General features: G+C 43.5%; 1 protein-coding gene across 1 annotated transcript in view; it reads left to right on the top strand.

Moving 5' to 3' along the window:
* STS (steroid sulfatase (microsomal), isozyme S) overlaps positions 1-17159 on the top strand; it is a 144856-nt gene extending 127697 nt beyond the window's left edge. Inside the window, exon 10 of the mRNA XM_019529357.1 lies at positions 12409-17159. Coding sequence (XP_019384902.1) covers positions 12409-12767 — 359 coding nt within the window. The 3' untranslated portion in view covers positions 12768-17159. The remainder of the gene's footprint in view (positions 1-12408) is intronic.
* Positions 17160-24502: the final 7343 nt, after the last annotated feature.

Genomic DNA, 24502 nt, shown 5'->3' with positions numbered 1-24502 from the left:
GACCTACAGCATAACAGTGAAGAAGCCCTAGTCATTTATGGACCCAAGCTGACTTGAGGCAGGCAGAACATGATAATGTGGTTGCTATTGATGACTCCCATGCAGTTAGGGAAGCCCAACCCATGGAAACCAGAAATGACCTGGTGCCATAATCCAGTTCATTAGCATGTCCTGGGTGACATGGAAAACATCCTAGACTTCTGCTCTGTCCTGGTTTTACCCACACCAAAATGGTTGGCGATGAAGTGAAAGCTTTCAGGATGGCAAATTTCCATATGGCGATGGCAGCACCCTTCTCTGGAGTCAGGGTGACCATATGTTGATGTCCTGCTGCTCAGTGTGGAGTGCCAGCTGGGTGACAATGTCCATGAAGGTGGCCCAGCACTAGGGGTGTGCAAAACAGGCTGTATTTGATTTGGATTTGGATTCGACCCAAATTGGGGGAAAGTGATTCAATTAATTGATTCAGATCACTGTCCCAATTCAGTTTGGCCATATCTGGATCTGAAGATTTGATACTTAGCGATTTGGCCATAGACACAGCTTTAAATGTTTTTTTACATACCTTGAGGTACCAGGTGTGGCTTAAGAATGCTGAAACAGTGGGGCAGTGGAGCGTCCCACCAGAGTGCAGGGGGTCCCCAGTGTGCTCTGCAGCAGACCCAGAAGTGGAGCAGAAGTGCTTCTGCTCCACTTCTGGGTCTGCCACCGAGGGCACCGGGGACTCCCCTATGCTCACATGGGATGCTCCATCTGCCCCACCATCTCAGCATTCATGAGCTGCCTGGTACCCTGAGGTATGTAGAAAAAACATTTAAAGTTGTGTCTATGTCCAAATCATCAAATCTCCCCAAATCTTTCTGAATTGATTTGGAGGGTTCTGATTCAGTTCGCAGATATTAAAGGGTCTCCTAATTTGATTCAGATTCAGAGATTCAGCTGCCAAATTAGGCTGAATCTCTGACTAATTGAATCAATGACTGAAGCTTTGCATAGCCCTACCCAGCACATGTGAAAGTTCTGCAGTCACTACTCATTGTACCAGGTGCAAAGGATGATCTATTCCCACCAGTTACTGCTCTTGTCATGGGCCCCAGAGTGCTGGTAGATGGTGAAGAGGTGCTACTGAGCAACTTTCAGAATGTAGACAAATGCAGGGTGCTGCACCTTGGGAGAAGGAATCTACAGCATACACACAGGCTGGGGAGTTCCCTTCTTGAAAGCACAGAGGTGGAAAGGGATCTTGGAGTCATTATTGACTCCAAGATGAACATGAGCTGCCAATGCCAGACTGCAGCCAGCAGGGCCAGCCATATGTTGTCATGCACCCAAAGGTGCATCTCAAGCCGGTCCAGAGAGATGATACTTCCCCTCTGTGTGACTTTGGTCAGGCCGCAGTTGGAGTACTTCATCCAGTACTGGGTGCCGCACTTCAAAAGGGATGTGGCCAGCCTGGAGAGGGTTCAGAGGAGGACCACCCATTTAGTGAGAGGGCAGCAGGACAGGCCCTATGAGGAGAGACTGAGGGACCTGAACCTATTCAGCGTCAGCAAGAGGAGGCTGCCTACAAACTCATCAGGGGAGATCAACAGCGAATAGGTAGAGCCCTTGTCTCCCCAGAACCACCTGGGGTGACAAGGAACAATGGTAATAAGCTGATGGAGAATAGGTTTAGGTTAGAGATCAGAAGGCAATATTTTATAGTTAGGATGTCAAAATCTGGAACCAGCTTCCCAGGGAAATGGTCCTCGCCCCTACCTTGGGCAAATTCAAGAGGAAGTTGGATGATCTAGCCGAGACCTGTCTGGGGTCTTGTGAACCCAGCATTCATTCCTGCCTGCGGCAGGGGGTCAGGCTAGATGATCTATTCAGGTCCCTCCTGACCCTAGCTACTATGAAACTTTCAATCCATGGTATCCCATATTAGTTAGCCAGGTGGAAGTCATCAACCCTCTTGGGGGCAGGGTGGCTGCATAGTCTGGTACTATATGGGACTTTGGGCTCCTAATCCCTGCACAAAGATGGAGTGTGAAGTGTTCCTGAGCCTCTGATGAAATGTGTGTAGGTCTGTCACCCTAGGGATCCATAGCAGGCTGCAGGAGTGGAAACTGTTGCACATGCAATTGACCAGAGAGGGGGCAGGATCCAGATCTCTTTTCTTGACATCTCCAAGTAGGGATAGAGGGAGGAGTTACTGTGAATGGGAGTTCTCCTGAGTGGGCATGGTCTTCTGTGGTGGCCAATGAGTCAGAGCTACTGTGTGTACTTGGTATTCTTCAGCAGCCTGGGGAGCCAGCCAAGCAGTCTGGGATGTGTGTACTGGGTCTGCCAGCTGTGGGCCAATGCCAGTGCAGACTGTTGGTTGACACACTTGTCTGCCACAAATGCTGAATTCTTGTACAGTGCTTTGACCAGCAGGGGGTCCAGCCACTCAAACTAAACCACTCAGGTTCAATTGGTTGATCTGAGTGATTGTATTCACCCTCAATCTGATGCAAATTGAAAAGATGGACATCTTATCTTTACATCAATGGGATTGCTATGGAAACATGCACATTAAAAAGGATTAGATATTTCTAAGTAAAAACACAGAATGATACAACCTTATGTCCTATTATTTCTTTTTGTTCCTTCCATCTGGTGTACTCACCCATCTCCTGTTTTATACTTAGATTACCAGCTCTTTGAAGCAGGGGGCTTATTTTTTGCTGAATATTTACACAGCACTAAGTACAATGTTTTCGTCATCTCTGACACACTATTGTAATACAAATGAATAATTATAATAAATTAGATTCACTCCAAACAAGACATGAATTCAACAAATTCTAGTTTGGGACCAGAAAATAGACTTGAACAGGTTAACCCCAAGACAAAGAGTTATTATCATCTAACTCTCAGGACACAGTTCAACTGTGCAACTCTTCAAAAAAATTATACACACACACCATATCTTTGAATACTTGAACCATGCTGTGGTGGTGGAATATCTGCATATCACCCATAACATTCCTTTAAATGACAAATATGAAGCAACTTTTCCCCCAAAGTTCAACGGATAGGAATATATGACATATGCAATATTCATGATAACAACAGAATTTTTTATCCATAATTTCACAGCTGGGATTTGTTTTGGAGGAATTTTCACAGGGCTTTATTTGAAAAAATGTAAATGCTCTGCCTTACCAAAGAAAATGTGTCTTTTTATAATGCTGGAGGTCATTGTAAATTATCTCCTGGCAGCCCAGCTTTGGTGATAGCTGAAGAGCAAAAACATGTTGAAAAGGTAAAGTTTTTTCTCAGTAAGACTTTTTAAAACTAGTGTTTCAACTCACCAGAGACAATAATTTCTACTGTGCGCATTCACATTGATCCCTCAGCTTATTCACAGTTGGGCTCTTGTGTAAAAACATCCGTTTTCACCTTGTACTGCACAGAAAAATAAAATCTGTTGTTGAAAACTAGTACTTCTTAAAATATGCTGACTGAAAGCATATTAATATGCTTAATGCAGAACCTCTGGATTGCAATAAGAAGCAGGTGACATTATGAATATTCTGTGTGAAATTAAGGTACAACCTGGGGTTCATGTATAACTAATTCATGCAGGTTGCAGCCCTAAAATAATTTACTTGTCCCAGTCTGATTTTCTCTTGCTTTAAGGAGAAAATAAATCCCAGCAACCTATGAAAGAATGTAGTTTGTATTCACATGGTTAGCTACATGAGCTGGAAAGCTGAGGGATTGAATCAAGGCAAGCCCTGATGCACTCCCATCTGCCTTCCCCCATCTCTTCTTTTGGCAGGAGGTAAGCAGAAAAAATGGTGGTTCCTTCTACATGTAACTTGTTATTGCAAAAGAGTAAGAACTGGCTTCTTCTGTTTCACAGAGACAAGGCCATGATCAAGTTCCCAGTTCTGGCTTAAGTAAGAATGTTTATGTGAATAACAGGAGCTCAGAGGCTAGGGCTTGGAGGCTAGGAGCTCAGAGGTTAGGGACAGAAATTACACATAAACTTGTATAGGTGATCAGGGACTTGTTCAAGTCCATAACACAGCAAAACTTCAGCACTCATAAACCACTTTCAAAAAGGTCAAAGCTAGTTTAAGATAAACCTGGATGGATGCAGTATTGGACTTAATTGATTTAGGTTAAATAGGTTTATTGAACTTCTGTCCCAGATCCTCTCCAGATTCAAGTGAACTCACAGTCCCTCAGGCTTTGTACCTCCCCTGCAACCCTCCCACCCCCTGCGTGGGCAGGCTAGCCTTGAAGGCCCAACCTGTCTGCTCCAGTTGAGTAGCGAGCGCGCTCTATTGCCTCCCCCGACTTCTAGCCTGAGCCGCTGCAGGCATGTGAATGTCTGTTCACTTGCTTATCAGTTCTATCTTATCAGTTTAGACTAACCTGCAAAGATTGAGTCAATTCAGGCTCAAGCTTTTTGACTGTCTGTACTTAGCCAGATAGGCTGCTGTACCTGTGGAGCGTACCATAAAACTGAATGTGATTCTGGCTAGGTATGGACATTGCACTTTTACTAGTGTAAGTGATTGGAAAATGGATTATACCCATAATAGAACAGAAGTTTGGCACATATAGACTGGTTTTAAAATGGCAGAACCTAGTCTAAGATTTGCCCCACCACCATCAAAGGGCATATGTGCATTCTGTTCACTACCAATCTAAACTGCATTGCTTACAGGAAACCCATAATTTAGATTGACTCTGCCTTGGGCTTTTTGAATGTCTATAGCTAGCCTCTGTGAGGATAAGAAGGAATCTTAGTATGGAAGTCTTCCTTGGGACAAAGAATAAGTTTACATTAAATTCTCTGCTTGTCATTTATTAGTAGGCTATTATGTTGGGTGACTCTGTATCTGTGAATACAGTAACATAATTCATAATCAAATTATTCTAAAAATACGGAAGCAAATCAAGACCATAGCAACAACAATTTGAAGACATTCTCTTCCTGAAATCAGTTGTGATTATTGCTTGGTACTTTGTGAAAGTACTTTAGAGAATGGTATGAGTTAGAATGGGAAAACTTGTGATGGTTACACTCCAAACATAAAGGCAAAGAAAAAAATATCTGTGAAGAATCAGGAAGTCCACGTCCTCAGAGATATTTAAGTGCCTGAAGTCAAGGACAGACAGACAACCTTCTTGCTTTACACAGAAAAAATAGTGTTTTGAATTTCTCCTTCTTTTGAAAGGAATTTAAGTATTTTGAACCTGTAGCAAAGAAAATAGCAGACACAAATTTATCTTCACAAAAATAAGTAGGAAGACAGTAGGAAAATATAAAATCAAGGATATCACATAACTATAACTTGTTTTGATTTTAGTGGCTGCATATCTGACAGTAGGATCTAGCCTTCTGTGACTTAAGAATATTACTACCAAGACATTTCCCCTCCCCGCACATGCAACCCTAACCCCACTGCTAGACAGAAGGCAGAGCAGAGTGGCTATAAACTAGAGAATGAGTTTATAAAGTGCCACCTGCCTACTACCTAACTTCAGACTAGAGACAGAGCTAAGTACCTGTGCAGGGCGCGAGTCAGGTTGTGGCTATAGCCCCGGTGGGCTCTATCCCCTGATGTTAGTTTGTGAGAGGGAGAGGTAGACTTGTAAAGGTTCCAGAAAATTTTATTTGATCTCTTACTTATGCACCACCGGTATGGATGTGGCTGCGCAGGCGGTTACACTTGGATCTGTCCCAGTTCGGGTGAGGGACGAAAGAACGGAAAACAGAATGATGAATCCGAGACCGTAAACGACGATGAATGAACGGTTGATATATGAGATACTGAACGGTTGATATACGAGATACTCGAGTGCACAAATGATTGCCTATGGTTCTGGAGGCAGGAGAAGCCGTGGGAAGTTGGCCAGGCCTACCCACTGAGCAGTGAACGCTCTGGCTTCTCTCTGGGCGGAAACTCAACCCTAGCTTTTATAGGCCAGATGACAAGCGCAATTTCAAGCCCCCGATTGGTCACATTTTCGCCCTAAAATGTTCGTGAGGTTTTTCCACAGGGGACGGGGTTTCCCCAGCACATGGCCACGGCCATGCAGCAAACCAAATAGGGGCTTTCCAAATTGTGAGGAGAGTGCTGACGGCATCTGTTGCTGGGTGAAGCTGGCAGAGTCCAGCTGGAGCGTGACAGTACCTTTCTCACCTATAGAAAGATTAAATATTTTACTGAGAGACTGTATTGTTACAGCTAGTCTTTGGAACTATGGTTATCTGTGTGAATGTGAAGGTTTCTATGAAAGTATTGAGTGGATGTGTGCTGGGATGTAAATGGATTTTATTGTAGAGGTGAGTCATTTGTAAGTGGAACTGAGTGGCATTCTTTATATAAATTGTGGTTGGTCTAAATGTTAGTAGTGCCTACACTGGTGTTTTCCATGCCTTTGGTGATTGTGCTGAGAGGAATTCAACAGCTGTGACTGTAAATACCAGAAGTTCTTGTATGTGAATTTCTTTGCTAATTTTTTTATGTATGTGTTGGAGTGAGGGGACAGGGTTAGGCTGAAGGGAGCATCCGACAGCAAATACTACTGCAAGTTGCTTAGTGATTCCTGGGAGCACAGGTGGGGAGCTGAGGCAGCTGTGAAGTAGCTCCAGCTCATTAGCTCTTCCTTAGGCTGAGTGTAGGAGAGCCCAGGTGCTCACGGAGGAATAGATTATGCAGGAAGTCCTATCTCAACCGAGAGCTTCCTCTCCAGATAGATTGTAGAACAAAGGAACTATTAATTACTGGGAGATTAATTTGATCCTTGTCATTAACCCTCTAGCAGAATGAGATTTTATACCAGCTGAAAGAGAAGGGAACCCTTAACTTTTAATATCCAGCCTTGTACAGTTCATCAGCTTTACAGATTACAACTCTGACAGCTCTTTATGTCTACCAGTATATAACGGCCATTCCACAGGCACAGACTCTGACTTACTTTTTATAGTGATTAGGAAATCAGTTGTTAAACCCTGCACTGCTATTCTTCCAGCATCCCATTGTTGTTCTATATTTTCAAGGAAGTATCACTGTGATACAATTGAATGTTGCAAAACATAACTAGCCTTCACTCAGTTTCCTATTTAGCTCAAAATTCCTACCATGTTAAGTAGCAGTAAAGCTGAAAAATTATTGTACGTATCTACAGAGGTACAGGAGATCCTTACCATTTGTGGGGGATCCATTCTTGAGATCTCCGTGAATGGCAAAATCCACGAATAAGGCACTATGTTCATGCACACCGTCTGCATTCATGAACATAGTGCCCCCGGCAGCTGGGGGGTTGGCATGGCTGCTCAGGTGATGGTGGCAGCATGGTGGTGACAGTGCGACAGTGGGAGCCCAGCAGTGGCAAGCTCAGAGCTCCCGAGGAGCTCTTGTAAGTACATTTAAGATGTGGGTTTGGTATTTGCGAATATTTGAAACCATGAATGCTGAGCCCGCAAATAGCAAGGGTTTCCTGTAAAACTAACCAAAGTGATAATATTTAAATGTGTCAGGAAGAGTTTCATATGCTACTGCAAGATACAGGCTGCTGTGATTAAGGGATCTTAATCTATCTGTTTTAACAGTAAATATCCTTTTTGACAGTGGGGGTAGGAAAAGATGGCTGTGTTACAAACTGGATATCTGCTCCATTTCTATGTCTATTTTGCCTTTTGTAAACATATTTATTTATTTGAGCTGACTGAAATACTCAGAACACCTCACTTGATATTTATACAGATAAATCCTTGAACTGACACTATGCTATAGTGCCCAGAAATGAAAGAGTTGACTGTATTTTTTTCACTATTATACTGTATAGTCATGCTGCCAAACACATATATAAGGCATGGTCTCCTCAAAGCCCCACATGAATATTTCTATTAGAATTTCTTTATTTTGCTCTATCTCAGTAGTTATATAGGGTTTTTTTTTTTCTGTTGATTGCTGCATCCTTACAACGTATCTTCTCTTGCTACAGACCAGATAGTTAGTTGGGATAAACCAGCACAGCCCTATTTTGGGTGCTGACAGAGGTGCATAAAGCGTCACGAGTTAGAGTGCCCCCTCCCCCCCCACCCGCAACCCAACAGATGTTCTCCTGTTGAGTTGGGGAGGTGAGAGGTGGGGGACTGAGCCTGCCTGCATGTGAGCAGCCCACTGAGCAGCGGCCCCTCTCCCCAGCCCCTCCCCCTCCCAGCTCCAGGGATGTCAGCAGGAACAGAGTGGGGAGTGAGGAGGGGAAGCCAACAGCAGCAGGCTTCCAGCCTGGGTTTGCCTAGGCTGAGTTGGAGGTGGGTGGTCTGGGAGCAAGCTGTGAGGTGGGGGAAGGGGCCTCCGATCCATGCAGCTCCCCTCTCCATCTCAGGCCAAGCAAACCCCAGTCAGCATCTCATTGCTGCTGGTTTCCCTTCCCTCCTCCCTTCCTGCTGACTGCTCTGGAAGTGGGGCTGGGATGCATGTGCCCAGCCTCAATTGTGTGAAAAAATTAAACCTATTGACAATTTCCCTAAGGCTGTCTAAATCAGAGCATCTTCATCTGATACCTCATTTGATAAGGGTTCATTTTTTTCATGATTGGCCACTTTAAGAGTGTTCTGCAGCCATACTTGTGTGTCACGGTCCTTTTCTCTGCAGTGGCAGTGTCCCCCAGGGCTGCCTGGGTGGGCTGTTAGTGGGTGGGCTCTGGCCTAGCTTGGGGAACAGTTGGATCAGGCTGGGTGCTGCCTCCAAGGTAGGGCAGCACCCACCCACTAGCCACCTGCCAGCACCCACCCTAGCCCCAGGGTGGGGGTGCTACCACTATGGAGGGTTCCTCCATAACAGGGTTCCTCCACAGCTCAGGGCCCACTGGCAGATCAACTCCTGGCCATGGGAGAGGCAAACAGGCTTGCAAAAAAAAGAAAAAAAGAAAAAAAAAGAATTAGGCCCCTCACGACTTATTTTTTTTCCAGAGAAGCCTGCCTGCATGAGCTGCTGGTGGGCTGTGCAGGCCCTGAGCTGTGGGTGGGACCCAGTCCTTCCCTCTGCAGTGGCAGTGCCCCTCAGGGCCTCCAGGGTAGGGTGCTAGCAGCAGGGGTGCTGCCTGAGTTTGAAGGCAGCACCCTATTGGATCCAACTGTCCCTGAGCACCCTTGGGGAGCAGCGCTTGGCAGGTTTCCAGTGGACAGGCTCAGGAACAATTGGATCTGGCAGGGTGCCACCTCTGAGCTGAGGCAGCACCTGCGTAGCTAGCACCCTGCCTTGGCAGCCCTAGGAAAGGACTGCGCCCCACATAGCTCAGGGGCTGCAAACCCCAGCAGCAGCTCACATGGGCAAGCTGCACCAGAAAAAAAAAGCGGCAAGGGGCCAGAACCTTTTTCTTTTTTCATGAAGCCTGCCAACCTCTCCCATGGCTGGGGGGAGAGCTACCAGCAGACCCTGAGTTGCTGGGGGGGCAGGGGGGTGGTCCTGCTCTCTGCAGTGGCAGTGCCCGCAAGGGCCACCTGGGCAGGGGCTGCCCCAGCCCAGAGGCAGCACCTAGCCTGATCCAACTGTTTCCCAAGCGCATGCTGGGGCAGCACCTGCCTGCTAGCAGCACACCAAGGCAGCCCCAGGGTGCACTACAACTGCAGAGGGAAGGACTGGGGCCCCTGCTGCAGCTCAGGGACCACTTGGCCTGCCAGCAGCTCACCCCCCCCGCCACCGGAGAGGCGAGCAGGTGAGCAGGCTCCACCAAAAAATGTTTTTTTTAAAAGAATCAGGCCCGACATGACAGTAATGGATGGAAGCCCCTAAATTGAAATAGTGGGTTTTTAATCATTGCAATTAAAAACCCACCATTTCAATTTAGGTGACTAAACGCCTGTCATGTGTACAAATGCCCAACATGCTTACAGAGTTGGTAGGTTAGTCATAGTAAAGATAGAACTACTTTCAATATAATTTTGAAACATGCATTAAAGTTTTTGCTGCTTATGTTATTTGCTGATTTCTTGCAGTCAAAAAAATCATTTTAAATTTACACGAATCCATGTACAGGACAATGTTCAGAGCTTCTTTCTGAACATGCCCTTGTTTACAACAATATTAATTCCCCACAGCTCAGGGACTGCTCAGCCCACTGGCAGCTTGACCCCCAGCCATGAGGGTGGTAGGCATGTTCCATGAAAAAAAAAAAAGGATCAGGCCCCTCACTGCTTCTTCCTTCAGCCCACCTTTCCTGCAGCAGGGGTTTGGGGTGAGCTGTCAAAAGGCTGCAATGTTACAAATAGCTACACTGCAAACTAAACTACATGCAGATGTGGTTTGGTTTCCAACATAACAAACTCATTTAATTTATACACCCCCCTGCACATTCACAGTGTTATGCAATTAAACCGCAAAAAAAGCCAGTATTTGTCATGTGTACAAGTGCCTGTTGATGCCCCATGTTGGAGTCAGTACCTTCTCAGGATTTTTGAAGTGCTGTGATTTACTGTCTGTACAAGAAATTCACTACCTCCTCCAAATGTCCTCCCCCTTTGCTGATTTTTCATCAATATTTAGGGGGATTATTCTGCCCAATTTCTATTGTAACCATCACCCATCTGCCCTTGATAACTGAATGTACGTGCAGTCTAAGAAAACTGGAAGTCTCCAGGCTCTATCAGTTTGTCACAGAAAAGTTCCTTAAAGTAATATCTCTTATATTGTGAAGAATGATCTATAACAAAAGAAGCTTTAAAGAATCTTAAGGTTACCTACTTCCTTTTAAATCCATGTTGTAGATTGTAACCTTATTCTTCATCTCTTTTTTCACTGGAACCTATCAGCCTGCAAGCCAATATTATCTCTAAAAGCCTAAAGTAATGTATTTTGGATATATAAGATGTACCACCTATCTCCCCTCCCCCTACCCCCCATCATTTCCTAATGAATTCTATTTCTGGTTAATTAGTGAGCTTAATTAATACTACATTTTGTAGCCCTGCATGTAAATCCATGACAACCAGTTACCAGATTAATAAAGCTAGCTGAAACTCTTTTGACTGAGATTAATTTTTAATGCAAAATGTAAAGCAGTACCAACAAGTGCATTTCCCTGGGTGCATCTACACACAACATTTACTGCGCAGTTGATTGCTGGTTACAGATACTATCCTGATGCAGACTAAACAGCTCCTCAGCAGTACATGTGTAGATGCTACCCAGATGCCTGGGCCACAAGGGTGCTGCAGTGAGGGGACTGACTCCTGCAGCGCATGGAGCCAGGAGAAGAATTCCTAGGCTGACAGGCTGACCCCGGGATTCCTGCCAGCCAGTGATGCTCCCACCTGGCTTCAGATGCTGCACATGAATAAACTCTGGAGCTGATTGCTCTGGAGTTTATTCATGTGCGCTAATTGCTTGTGTAGATGTGCCCTCTGAGATACAATTTATTCTTTGGTTTGCTTCTGGAACAATGCTGCTATGTCCTAGGTAAAATATAAAATTACTGCCTGACTGCAGAATTTGAGCCAAGAATTATCCGTTTCCTGGTAGACTTCTTTTCTGGTAAACATTTTGGGGTCCTCCAATTCATCTCATCTTAGCATTTATCTGCCTCCTTTAGGTACCAACTCATCTGTGATTCATGTTAGTCATAAATTTACCTTTCCTTCTTTGGAAACATGAATTGATCAGAGAAATTAAGCTATGGCACACCAGTTCATAGCATTGCCTGTACAAAAGAAATGAGAAATTTAGCAATGTATTAAGAGTCTTAGGCACATTTGATTGCCGTTTGACAATTCACCTACAGATGATATCACCCTATTTTCTAAACAAGTGTAATTTAATTTAGTCTGTATTTTTAATCTGTATTATTATTAGGAATACTAGCGCAAAAGTATCTAGGGTTCTTAAACAGTAATTGAGAACCAAATTATGCTAATTGCTGTAGTAACATGGAATGGAAAGACAGTCTGCTTCAACAGCTTTTGAGCTAAGTGTATGATAAAGATAAGAGGTAGATAGAAAAATCACATGGAGGGGAGCATGAGGTAATAACGTGTTAGCACACCAGCTGCTAGTTACAGCTGAGTGATTTGTCATCATCATTGTAGAGGTACACTTTAATAAGCCTGGAAGAAGTCAGTGCAATGGTTTTGTGGTTATTTGCAAGGATTTCCTTTAGCACAAAAGGTACGGTATGCAAATAGGTAAAAGTACAAGTTTTTTTAAGCTTTCTGTGATTCATGTTAATCAGAATCTACCTAGATTATGTTCCAAATGGATACTTTTTGTCCATTTTAATATTTTGTAGTTTCCATATACATACATAAAAGTTGAAATAAATGAGTTATATTAAGTAGTTTAATTTTAATTTTCACAAGCTTAAAGATATTTTATTTTATTAGCCTATCACCACCTAATATATTTCTGTAAATTGCAGGTGATGCTATTTGGAAAGCTTTTTTCTTCACTCCAATCTTTTATCCTGAAGACTCAAATGGTTGTTACCATTCCCATGTGTGTCATTGCCATGGAAGTTATATTAGACATCATGATCCACCACTACTCTTTGATCTCTCCAGGGACCCAGAAGAGAGAAATCCACTGACGCCAGAAACTGAGATTCATTTCTATGACATCCTTAATGTCATTCAACAAGCAATAAGCAATCACACTAAATCATTGCATGTAGTTCCTGACCAGTTATCATGGGGGAATATTTTGTGGAAACCATGGCTTCAACCGTGTTGCTCTTCTGTCTTTCTCTTCTGTTATTGTGACCATGAGTCAGGAGAATAACTGAACTTGCCAAAGGCATGAAAACAATGAAATACAGATGCATGCTTTCTGGATAAACAAAGCTGCACTTTTATTTACAAGAACTGGAACAAGTATTGTGGGTAACAAGTCTTTCTTGAACCAGTACAGTAATTAACTAATGACAAACCCAGGACTGGTCAGAGTCCTAATACAATTATCCATCCCTGGGCTACTCAAAGCACAGGGGAATGTCTCTTCCCTGCAACCCAATACACAACACCCTGGAGGAAAGGAGAGGCACACCATTACTCAAAGCCTGGGCTGCCACCTATGGTTCAAACCATGAGAGAATGTCCCCTTGACTTGGTCCTTCCAATCAGCTGATCAGCAGGACTCAGTGGGGTGAAGGGGACATTCCCCTGCAGCTTAACCTGCTCTGGGAATGCTCAGAATGGGAAATTTGGGAATACCTCCACCCCACACAGAATCCTGGGTCACCCTGGCTTCGTGATTGGGGTGGGAAGCAGAAGTGCTGTGGCTGGAACTGTCCTGAAGCCCCAGGATCGTTTTTGCCATCAGATATTACCCTCCCTTTCCTCCTCTCCACCCATCCCCTCTTGCACAGCTCCAGAGTAATCTAGAGTTGTGACACAGAGCCGTGCACTGGATAGGAGACAGATGCATTGCTGATGGAACTTTCCCAGAGCCCTGGCATGGTTCAAAGTACAGGAGGATGTCCTCCTGCCATACACAACTCCAGGTCTCCTTGGGTGTAATCTGGACCTGATCACACAGGGAAGCAGATGCACTTTCATCTTAGGAGTGCCCCAAATAGATCAAGACATGAGATACTGTCCCTCCGCCCCTTCTTAGCACTAGGTCAGTCTGGTCCTGTGCAAGGGGTGGGAATCAGAGGTGCTGTGACCGGAACTGTTTTGGAGCCATGGGATGGTTTGAGATATGGGAGAATGCCCAACATCCTGTACACAGATACGAAGCTGGATACATCCTAGGACTCCCTGGGACAATTCAGATCATGAGAGAAAGTGTCCACCCTGATCCTGCCAATCACCTGATCAGTGGAGAAGGGAAGAGAAAATAAAGTTGCGGGATAGGTGAGGGCTTGATTGATAAATTGACAGATGCAGAAGCATACCAGTAAAGGAAGGTTTTGTAGTAGCATTGAACACAGGCAGTCAACATTGCTGTGGCACAATAAATGGCTGGCTGATTGTCCAATATAGTTTACGGTTGACTAGACAATAAACCAGAGCCATTTAACCAGAGAACTAGATGCTGATTTTTTATTTCACCAGTTTGTATGTGAACAGATTGGGCATACTGAAATGTAGACATAGGGAGGCAGAAAAAGGAATATGTCATAGGAAGCCTTGTGTAGCCAGCAATTAAGCCTATTTTGCTGCAATCTGTTGGATCCTTCCTACTCCTTCAGTAAGGTCTATCAAAAAATTAATTCTTGGGCACTACCAAGTGCATGGGTAGCTAGACCTGCCCATACCAGACATCAGAACTCCAAACTCAGGCCATACCATGAAGGTCTCTTTCCATCTATCAGACCAGCTTTTCTGTTAACGGAAGGAACGGCATGAGACTCAGAGAGTCTTGCTTTAAGTATTTGCTTTGAAAGCCCCCAACAGGGTCTGCAGTTTTCTGAGAAGTCTAAATAAATTGGAGTTTGAGAGTTCGAATCTTCCCAAAAGCCAATTGGATGTTGGCTTAAGTGGATGCAGCACTTAAGGCCTAATTTTATTACCAGTGTTTATTCTGCACCTTATTCATGCACATTTTCTTTCTATGCTACAGCGTGGCAAACTATTTGTATTAGCAGCTTGTACAAACAAGAAAACATATCAACAATCTATTAAACTGATTTGATGCCTGATAATATAAGGTGACTTGCTCCTTGTCAGAAAACACTAGTTAATGCCTGCATGTCCAACAGCATAATGCAACAGAGGATGTTGGATGGTATTAGCAAGTTACTAATGCAAAAAATGATCTTTGCTGGTATTAACATTAAAAAACTGCTCCTGGGTGGTGACCCAGTTCTTTGGAGCCACTTGTCGTATGAATGCTCATTGTGATGTGTAGTGTAGCTTTCTGCCTATTTAGCCCAATGCACTGGAGTGTAAGGTTTCTCAAATTCATCTATGTCTTGCCCTTTTCCTTGGCCACCATGAAGCCGTATTTCTGTATTACCTATTTTGGACTCTTTGCCTCAAATTTATTATTTTTCATCATTCATCTAAATGTTGTGCCATGTATCCTATCTGAAAGTTGAAGATAACAAAGCAAGATCCTGTGCATAGTGACAAGGTAAATCAGGTCACATGATTCCCTGCTAACCAGTATGAGTTATTTGTATTACAGCTGAAAAGCCATGTGATATCCATTCAGCTTGATTTCCTGTCTACTTTATTTAACTCCCAAAATATACATTAAATTTAGCAACAATAGAATCTGTACTTGTTGTACTACAAGTATTTTTATGGTCATCTACATGGATTTTTGAATCATGGATTTTTTGTAATGCATATATTTTTTGCTTACTATACAGCAATGATTCATTTGCTGTCTGTAACTTCTTTTCTTCCAGCAGCTGCTTGGCTGTGAGCTTAATATGTCCCTTAGTGGATGCCCTTAATGCTTTCCACATCCTTCTCTTTTCCTCTGGAAGTTGCTTTCTCAAGATCTTTCTTTTCTTCATGAGGCTGGAATGGGAGTTCTTTGATAGAGGAAGCCACTAATATGTGTTTCCTGATTAAGACTCTAAGGGAGATAATTCTTCCACTTACCTCTCTGGTGCCTTTTCTCAGCAGACTTTATCTCTTAGGTGTCCTTCTGATTTTTTTTTCTGGAAGATACATACCCCTTAAATACCTCCTAACCTATTCTTCCCTGCTTCACAATCCACAGAGCTATTCTGCTTTTTGTCACTTAAAAGGTAAAAATCTTGATATACAAATTCAGTTTTCCTGAGCTTTACTATTCCATTAACCTTCTGTTTGTTATTGTCTATGGCCTAGTAAAAATGCGTGAGTTAATGGTACATTATAAAATCAAGGAAGTATTACAAATAGATAAATCTGGACAATAAAGCATATTTCTTGTTTCTGGCACAAATATATTTACAAAAATCTGATGTAATACCACTTTTAATATTTTGACATTGCAGATAAAATCTGAAATCTATTTAATGTTACAATTGTTGCTTCAATAAAGATTTTATTAAGTGTAATACCATATATTTTAGCACTTCTGCTAGATGCATTTTTGTTTGGTATATAACAGAAAATTATCCCTTCTTTTGCATTACAAATGTACTATACCTTTCAGCTCTGTATCTTCTATTTTGGATCTCCTGTCTCAGACTGTGATAATTAAAATATGCTTGTTTATATCCAGGATAAAAAGAGAAGCACAATGTACCATTTTGTATTATTGCATTTTCTGCCCTAACAAAGAAAAGTTTGTTTTTCACAGTGGGTGGCTAAGTCATAAATCCTATTTATTACCAAGAAATGTGCTTTTGATATGTATTGAGAGTGCCATTTTCTTTTCTGTATGTTAATTATCCTCTGCCTATACAAATAATTTAACATGGTAACATGTTTGCAGTTTAGGTTAATTTAACTGGGTGTTTAGCTTCAGAGGAAAGCTGATCTTTTGGTTAATATACTAACATCCCCAGGTCCATGTTTTCTTCCATGCTAGGCTTCCTGTGTGACCTTGTGAAAGTCAGGATGAGATCTACAGAGGTGCGGTGATGCCATGTGATACTGCTCCTCTAGATTGGTGCCAAATTGCAAAAGAGGAATTCACAAACCTGAGTTTCAAGAGGGCAAGACATTGTCATGCAGAGATACTCTGAGTTATCTCTGCACAAGTAGGACTGAATCCTTTACTGAGATGTTGTGATGATAAATATATTAAAGACTTTAGGATGTAGTGTTATTGCAGACTATAAGTATTTAAAATCAGATCCTTGGGGCTGATATTACCCTATAATAATTGGTTTCTAATAAGAAAGGAAACCCTAAGTCATCTACATAGCAGAAAGCCAATCTTCTTCCTGAGTGCTGTGTAACACCCAAGCTAATGGCTGGATCCTGCACATCCTGAACTTCAGGTTCTAGTATATATGTTTATTATTTAGAACCTGTGGGTTCAGGGCCTATATATGAGATAACAGGTGGCTAAGAAGAGAAGCATTGGGGCATTCAGAGGAAGATATTAAAGTGGTATTTTGAAGTATTTTTAATTTCAATTTCTTCCTCTTTAATTGGCAAAGAAGAGCCAGTGGAGGATTTCAATAACACTACCAATAGTACAGAGAAAGAGAAATGAAGAGGTAAGATGTACATTGGTAGTGTTTTGCAGATAACAAAGTCCATGTCTACACGGCATACTTTACTGTACAGTAAAATCTACTGAGCAGTAAAGTGTCACTGTGAAACCATGGGTTGAGCTACTACACAGTAAAATAAGCTAATGTGCCATGAACAATGCATGTCCTCAGAGGCTAGGGGGGCACAGAAACTGCCTACAGGTGTCAGCAGCAGTGGCGGTGGCAGGGGTGTGGAGGTAGTAAGCGGGGAGCTCCTGCAGGCAGCCACAGAGGTGGCAGCAGTGGGGGTGAGGAGGGAATGGTGAGCACTGGCTGGCAGTCGGCGACCACCCGCTGACACAGCCGGTGGTGTCAGCAGCAGGGGGGTGGGGATGGTGAGAGGTGCTTTTTGCAGGGGGTGCACTGCCAATCTCAGGGGGTGCACAAGCACCCGCATGCACCCCCTACACATTGCCAATGAATCTACCACATGTATTTACAGGTAGTAGATTTACTGTGCATTAGCTAACATGCAGTAGCACATGTGTAGACACTGACCAGGGGCAAATTTGTTCTCAGTCAGTCATACCAGGAAGGGGTCAGCCTCCTGCCAGGGGCAGAGCAATGTGGTTGGGAGTCCCTCCAGCCACAGGGCAGGGAAGGCTCTTTAACAGTTCTTGGCTGGCCTCTAGACCCCCTGGCTTGAACCCTGGGCATGGGACAGTTGCTGCCTGCCCCTGGCTACTGAATGTTGGTGTGGTGGGCACATGCTGGCTACAGCAGCACTGCAGAGCCCTGGCCTGACCCCCAGGCCTCTGCTGGCTACTCCCTGGCCCCTGGGCACAGTGCCCCTGTGTTGCAGGCACATGCTGGCTCCAGCAGTCTCACAGGTCACTGGCCTGACCCTCAGGACCTGTACCTGCAGCTTCCTGGCCTCTGGGTACCATGCCCCTCTGCAGTGGGTATGTGTCCAGACACAATGGCACCCAGAGTCCCTGCCAGAGTTAGCACCAATGATGGCAATGTCCCTAACCTCAGGGAGAGCAGCCTAGGAACCAAACTGGGCAGCATAAGAGATCACTGACCACATCATGGTCTGGAGTGAGGTTGAGGTCCCGAGATAGTTTAGTCTGTCACCCCTGTCCCCACCCTCCCCCCGCAAGCCTCCTGGCACCCAGGCAGCTGCATCTGGAACCTGCAGCATCCTCTGGATGCTGTAGGAGGTCAAAGCAGGGCAAGAGCAGTCCTGGATCTGCTTAAACCTATAGGAAGCAAATCTGTTCCCAAGACTCTAAATGCTCAGTAGATTAAGTCTCTTGCACATTAGCACGGTAGGAAAAAAATGTGCTAATGAATTAATGCACAGTAGAATTTATCTACTGTGCATTAGCATCACAAAAAAGCATGTGCTGGCACTACTGCACAGTAGGGCCTATTATGGTCTATTAAGTTAATACCTGTTATTACAGGGTGCCTGTATTATTGCAAGTACTGAATGCAATGTGCTGTAACTATGGCACATTAATGAACATGTAGATGTGCCCACATGGATGCATGTGTAGACTGGTCTAACTTACTGTGTAGTAAATTACTGAGCAGTACATCTAAAAATCATTAATTACAAGTGTAGATGCACCCAAAGAGTATTTAATTATGACTAAAAGTGAACATAGCCATGCGGACTTCTGTGTAGTTAAATAAAAGTGGAAATCTGAATATGGATCTTTTCTGACTCAGCAAGTCTTGAAGGGCTCTTCTAGCATATGCTTTTAAATTGAAAATTAACACACTACATTTTGGAATAAAGTAACGCTAATAATAAGACAAAAAAGGATTTGCAATAAAGAAGTCAGTTTTGCTTTGATAACTTTGAATTTCTAACAGTTCCAAATCAACTAATGTAATGTTTATTTTTTCCTTGGAAAAAATAACATTTTTTAAAGGCTTCTTCTGGAGTCCTCTGGACCACAGAGAAATGAAAAATGTTATATCATCACACCCTGATAAAACTGCTTACACAGGCAAGGATTTCAAAGGACCTGTGTGTAGATTTAAAAAGAGACAATCTCTGAGAGAACCACAAAAAACTGTATGTAGCCAAATTCTGTTACCGTGTATAAGGAACATACGCAATCGCTGGGAATAAACGTTACTCAAGAGCACCTTGTTTCACTTGTGCTTGAATAGCATGTATGTGGTTAAACATTTTACACAGCTAAAAGTTTGCCCTCCATCAAGACTGTCCAACTTGGAAGGGTCACAGGCTACATGGGCCACACTAACATGGGCCGGATGCCCCTGGGGCCTCGCATCATGCCATGTGCAGTGTTTCACAGAACCAGGTTGCATATAGATGCTTTCCCTGCACAGTGTGGCATGTGTGGGCACTCTGCCTTCCTCTCCAGTCATTTGTTCTGTGCTGCCCTGGTGGTGGGGGCAGGAAGAGGAAGGAAGGGGAGCCTGGAGCCCTTGGCTGCTACTGCAGCCAGAGCGACCACACAGTTACAGTCAGGTGGACAGCCTTGCCCTGCATGACTAAGTTATTTCTTACTGAAGATGCTTAAATGCAATTCAGTCCTGCCTCAGGGAGGAACCTAAGTACATTCACATTCTGTTTTAATTCACTTGTGCCATGGATGCACAGAGATGCAGCATTAACCCCCAAAGTTGTAGTCAACCACAACCAATGACTAGTAATTGTTTAACACTGATGAGCAGTGTCAACTCTTCCACAATAGGCAAGAGGTTCTAGCACCTGCCCAGGAGTGGAAGGGCCTGAGTCTCTAGGCTTACCTCCTCCTATGTAATTGGACAGCAATCTAAACACCAAGCCATGGGCTACATGGTACTGGATGAACCTTCCTGTTGAAGCTAGGCTATTGGAAAGGCAGGAAGGATAGCAAACTGGAGAGAGTATGAAAAGATGAAAGAAGGAGCCTGACATTGTGGCTCAGGGAGGTGGATGCTGCCCTCATTGTGGGTAAACCTGTGTGCCCAGGGTTATTTGTGCATTTTGTATTAAAGAGTCATTGAGAACATTGCATTAACAGTTTTGGAGGCAAACAGTTGGCTTTTTCACATCATGCTCTACTTTCCCACTCCTTTCCATATGGTTGGAGTAGATGCCCAACAGCCATATTTAGAAAGCCTCTAAGTGATAGTCCTCATTACAATCCTTCTTCCTGAAGTAGAGGCCCCTTGGAAGACATGACCCAGAATCCCTAACAAGAGTGTGCTTGGAGAAAGGAAAAGAAAGACTGCTGAACTGGCAGAACAAAAAATCTCTTTTTAAATTATTTGTTTTCAGGCAGTCAACCAATTCCTTTGGGCCAGATCCTACCAATGGTAAATGAAATGCAATCCAGAATAGTGCCATAATTTACAATGACTCTAAGTGCACATTGATGTCTGTGATGCAGTTGGCATTAAAGAATCATTGGGTAAAATGTACAAGCCCAGGGTTCCCTTTGTTACACAACAGGGACAATAAGTGGAACAGGACCTGGCTCTACTGGTCTACATAGTAGATCTCTTCACTGATCCTGGTTCTGTATATCAGGACTTTGCCAGCAACTCCATATTAGCTACACCTCTTTCACCTATATGCACCTCTGGCTCCTTTCACACATTACACTTGTGACACAATTAACATGTCAGACCCAGGCCCAGACTGCATTGGGGCCCATACAGTCCTGGGGCTGGAGCTGATTGTCAGCCATGGGACAACACTGAAGCTAATTTGAGACCCAGGGCCAGAGCTGACAGTTATGTAATACAAGACCTTAGTGCAATTTGCTGGTGCAGGGGGTGCCCAGGATTATGATTCCAGTCTCCCCTGCAATGGCAAGTATTAATTGCATGATTGGGATCTGATTCCCAGACCAGCAAGTGTGCCACATACTATGCCACATGTGCATAGCAGGAGGCACAATTTTGAGATTGGGGTTCAGGTCCCATTGTGCCATTAAATTAATGTATGCCAGGGGGTTAAGTGTCATTTACTCAGCTGCAGGGCTGAAAAGTACCCTTTATAAAATTCTTGGCACCTATGCACAATTTAGCTTCTATTTCCACCAATAGTGGACTAGGATTGACAGACTGCAAGATTTCACATATCTGCCAGAGGTAAAATAAAAGAGGAAGACCTTCACACCCACAGAAGGGTTTGAATGCAAAATGCTTGAATCACCAGGTTTTGGGCTAAGCATTGTTCAAGCCTTCCTCTTGAAGCCTACCCACTAAACATTGTGTTTACCACTCACTGAATAAAATAGATTAACAACACTGGGATAGTTTCTTCCCCACTGGAGGCAGAGGCTGGGGGCCGAAACTAGAGCCCTCTTCCCTTGATAGCTGCATCTAGCCCACTGAGCATGTTCTTTTTATTTTGGGTTCAGATATCTTCTTCTTCTGGTTGCTGAGTGGGCCAACTTCAGAAAAAGGGCTAGAGAAAACTTTGGGTAATGCATTAACTGTGTCCTGGTGGTTAGACCACTTTCCTGGGAAGCAGACCTCACAGATTCAAACTCCTTCCATATGAGTAGCCTCTAACCTGGGTCTTCTGCTCACTGGACAAAGGCTATTGGTCCAAAAGGTGAGAGGACCCATCTCTTCTTCCAACATAAAATACCCAAGAGTTGTGTGTGGGGGGAGAGGGAGGGAGGGATTTCTTTGACTCGAGTTTTGGGACATATTTTGTTACAGGCATGTGTGGGTGATTCTAATCTTCCTGAATATATGCATGGTCAGAGTTCAGCCTTCTGAGCATAATCAGTAATCAGAGGGTATAGATTTGTGGATCTGAAACTGTAAGTATGGGCCAAAAACTTCAGTTATACAGCTATGGAAATACCACTTAGGCATGCAAAGGTGAAATAAGATTCAGCACTAGCTGTCTAGTGAGTGAAACAGGATTCTGCCTTCAGTGTTTTAAAGAACAAAATTAACATAATGAAAGAGAACATCCTTCTGCCAACTAGTGTGGTGTGCAGTGCTGAATAAATGGGAAGCCTCTTTTGTACAAGTTGATGCTTCAGAATGCAAACAGTGATAATCTATGGACAGTCAAAAACACAGAAAATGGGAAGGCTACCACATGACAGGGGAGGTATCATGACCTCACACCTATCATAACCTCACAAATAAAGACAGCTAGGCACTTCTGGCCACTGCCACAAGCACAACTCCAGGAATCTTATGTCCTAATTAAAGTTATGGTGGAATGGGTTACTTAAAGTCCAATAAGAGATAATGAGTGGTAATAAATTAACACTATGGAAGGAAGTGGCTCTTGCTTTGGGAAGTCACTGATGGTGGTAGGCATGACAATTCTATAAATAGGACATACACCAGATCCATTGCATCCTCTCTATCATTTCTTCTTCTCTCTAGCATGCCCTGTGTTTTGTCTGAAATCAGATTCAAACAGCTCACTCTGATCACAGATTCTGTCTTGATCAAGCAGTCTGAAAGCAGAGAAACTGCATGGTCTGGACCTGATCAGCATACTGATGCATTGCAGCTCAAACTGCCTTGCTGTCTTACCTGCTGGCCAGTTATACAGGCTCAACAGAAGGCTAGAACATGACTCTGCATCATGCAGTATGAGAGAGATTAATACCACCCTCTGGAGCATTTCAGAAGGGAGGGCAAAGTGCCACCAGATGCAAGTAAATATGCACCTGTCATGGGGTATGGGTGAGTCAAAGAAAAAACCTCTGATCTTTAATGCCTCTGCCCAGTCTGTCTCAGATCAACACTCTTTAGGATCAAATTCCTTTGCCCTTAAGGTGTAGCTGTCTGGGGACTGAAGAGGTCCAGAGCCCCCCCCCCCTTTAAAAGAACTTCTCAGCTACACTGCTTTGGAATAAAGCCACCCAGAGTTTCTAAGGCCCCAAGCAGACTGTCCCAGTTCTGTGGTCCCCTTGGCTTCCATGCTTCTGGCTCACAAGTACCCTGAGAACCTGAAAGCCCTAGCTCCCAGAATCTCTGAGCAAACCAGTGGACAGGGGCCCTGGGCATGCCTTGAAAATCTCATGAAAGGTCAAAACAAAATGTGGTTTAGGTCAAAACAAAATGTGGTTTAATCTTTTTCAAAATAAAATTTTGGAATCACCTGCCAGATCTATTCCCAAGTGCCAAAGTCACTTCTGGAAATGGGACTCATTTGGCTAAAGCTATGCTGACACTACAACTGGAGATGGACTGCTATACAGGTAGGCATAGCCGAGCTCCCTTTAATCTAGCAAGCAGTAGCATAACCATAGGTGGGCAAGTGGGGCATGAGCTCCAGGCAATGCCTAAAGGGAGTGCCAGAATGGAGTAGAGGGGAGAGAGAATGGCTTCGTTTTCTTGTCCTCTTTCTCCCTCTCCCCCTCTACTTTGCTCCTTTCCCGCAGTGGCTCTGGCTCAGCTCTCACAGGCAGAGAAGTGGTGGCAGTGCATGGTGCACATCACCTCCCTTTCTGCTACCAAAACCGGTGTTCTTTCATTGCTCAGCATTCATTCTAGATGGTCTAAGTCACTAGCCCTTATTCTATATAAACAGATTATTATACTAAAGGAATTTCTTTAAATACAAAAAGAAAATTTAGAACAGATAGTTCAAAATCCTTTAAACTCTGTTCTGTGTAACAGAGTTTAAAAATTCCTTTATTCTTTTGTTATCTAATTAAAAAACACCATTTCTTTTCCGGTGGATAATGTTTTATCACACTTGACTGGCATGGAAAAAAACCCCTGTGAAATACTTGAAATTATAATGTGATGCTCTTTGTTATATCATTGATTTTAAGAGAATTTGATGCAAGCTTGCTGTTTGTAACAATATTTACAATAAAAGAATGACAGGAAATTTCAGGCTTTTCGTAGACTGACACTGGGCTTAAAAGAGAACAACTTTGGTTAGCATGACCTTCATCACCCTTGAATTAAACTGAGCTGTCAAGCAAAAAAAAAAAAAAAGTCCATCTTGTCCAGTCTGATGGTGATAAAAAAGATTATCATAAAGCTGTTCCATATGTAAGTAGCTCTTTCATTTTTCTCATTTTTATCGCTTGTGCAGTTCTCCTTTAAAAAAAGACAATATAACTGGGGTTAGGAAAACCAGCATGCCATCAATTACAATGTGATGATTGCCCTGTAATAGTCAATCTTATACTATCTTAGATAACACATTGGAAAGCATTTGATTAATGCCACTGTCCAGATAACTGTTTAAACTCTAGGGAGATTGTTAAAGCTGGAATTTTAGACCCTAACAACTCACTGTCTGGTATGTATGAAAAGTGCAGTTATCCAGTGTCATCTCATCACTCACTAGGCTTTTAAAAAACATATTATTTTTGCAAAAGGATCATCTCACTGCCCTAGCCTTCTCTCCTTTGATGCTGGCTAAAAATAAACAGAGATCCTCTCTGACACCAAG

This window comes from Crocodylus porosus, unplaced genomic scaffold (genome assembly GCF_001723895.1).
Source record: "Crocodylus porosus isolate Cpor-Errol unplaced genomic scaffold, CroPor_comp1, whole genome shotgun sequence".
NCBI lineage: Eukaryota > Metazoa > Chordata > Crocodylia > Crocodylidae > Crocodylus > Crocodylus porosus.
Note: the sequence above shows the minus strand (reverse complement) of the source record. Positions and strands in the feature narration are given on the sequence as shown.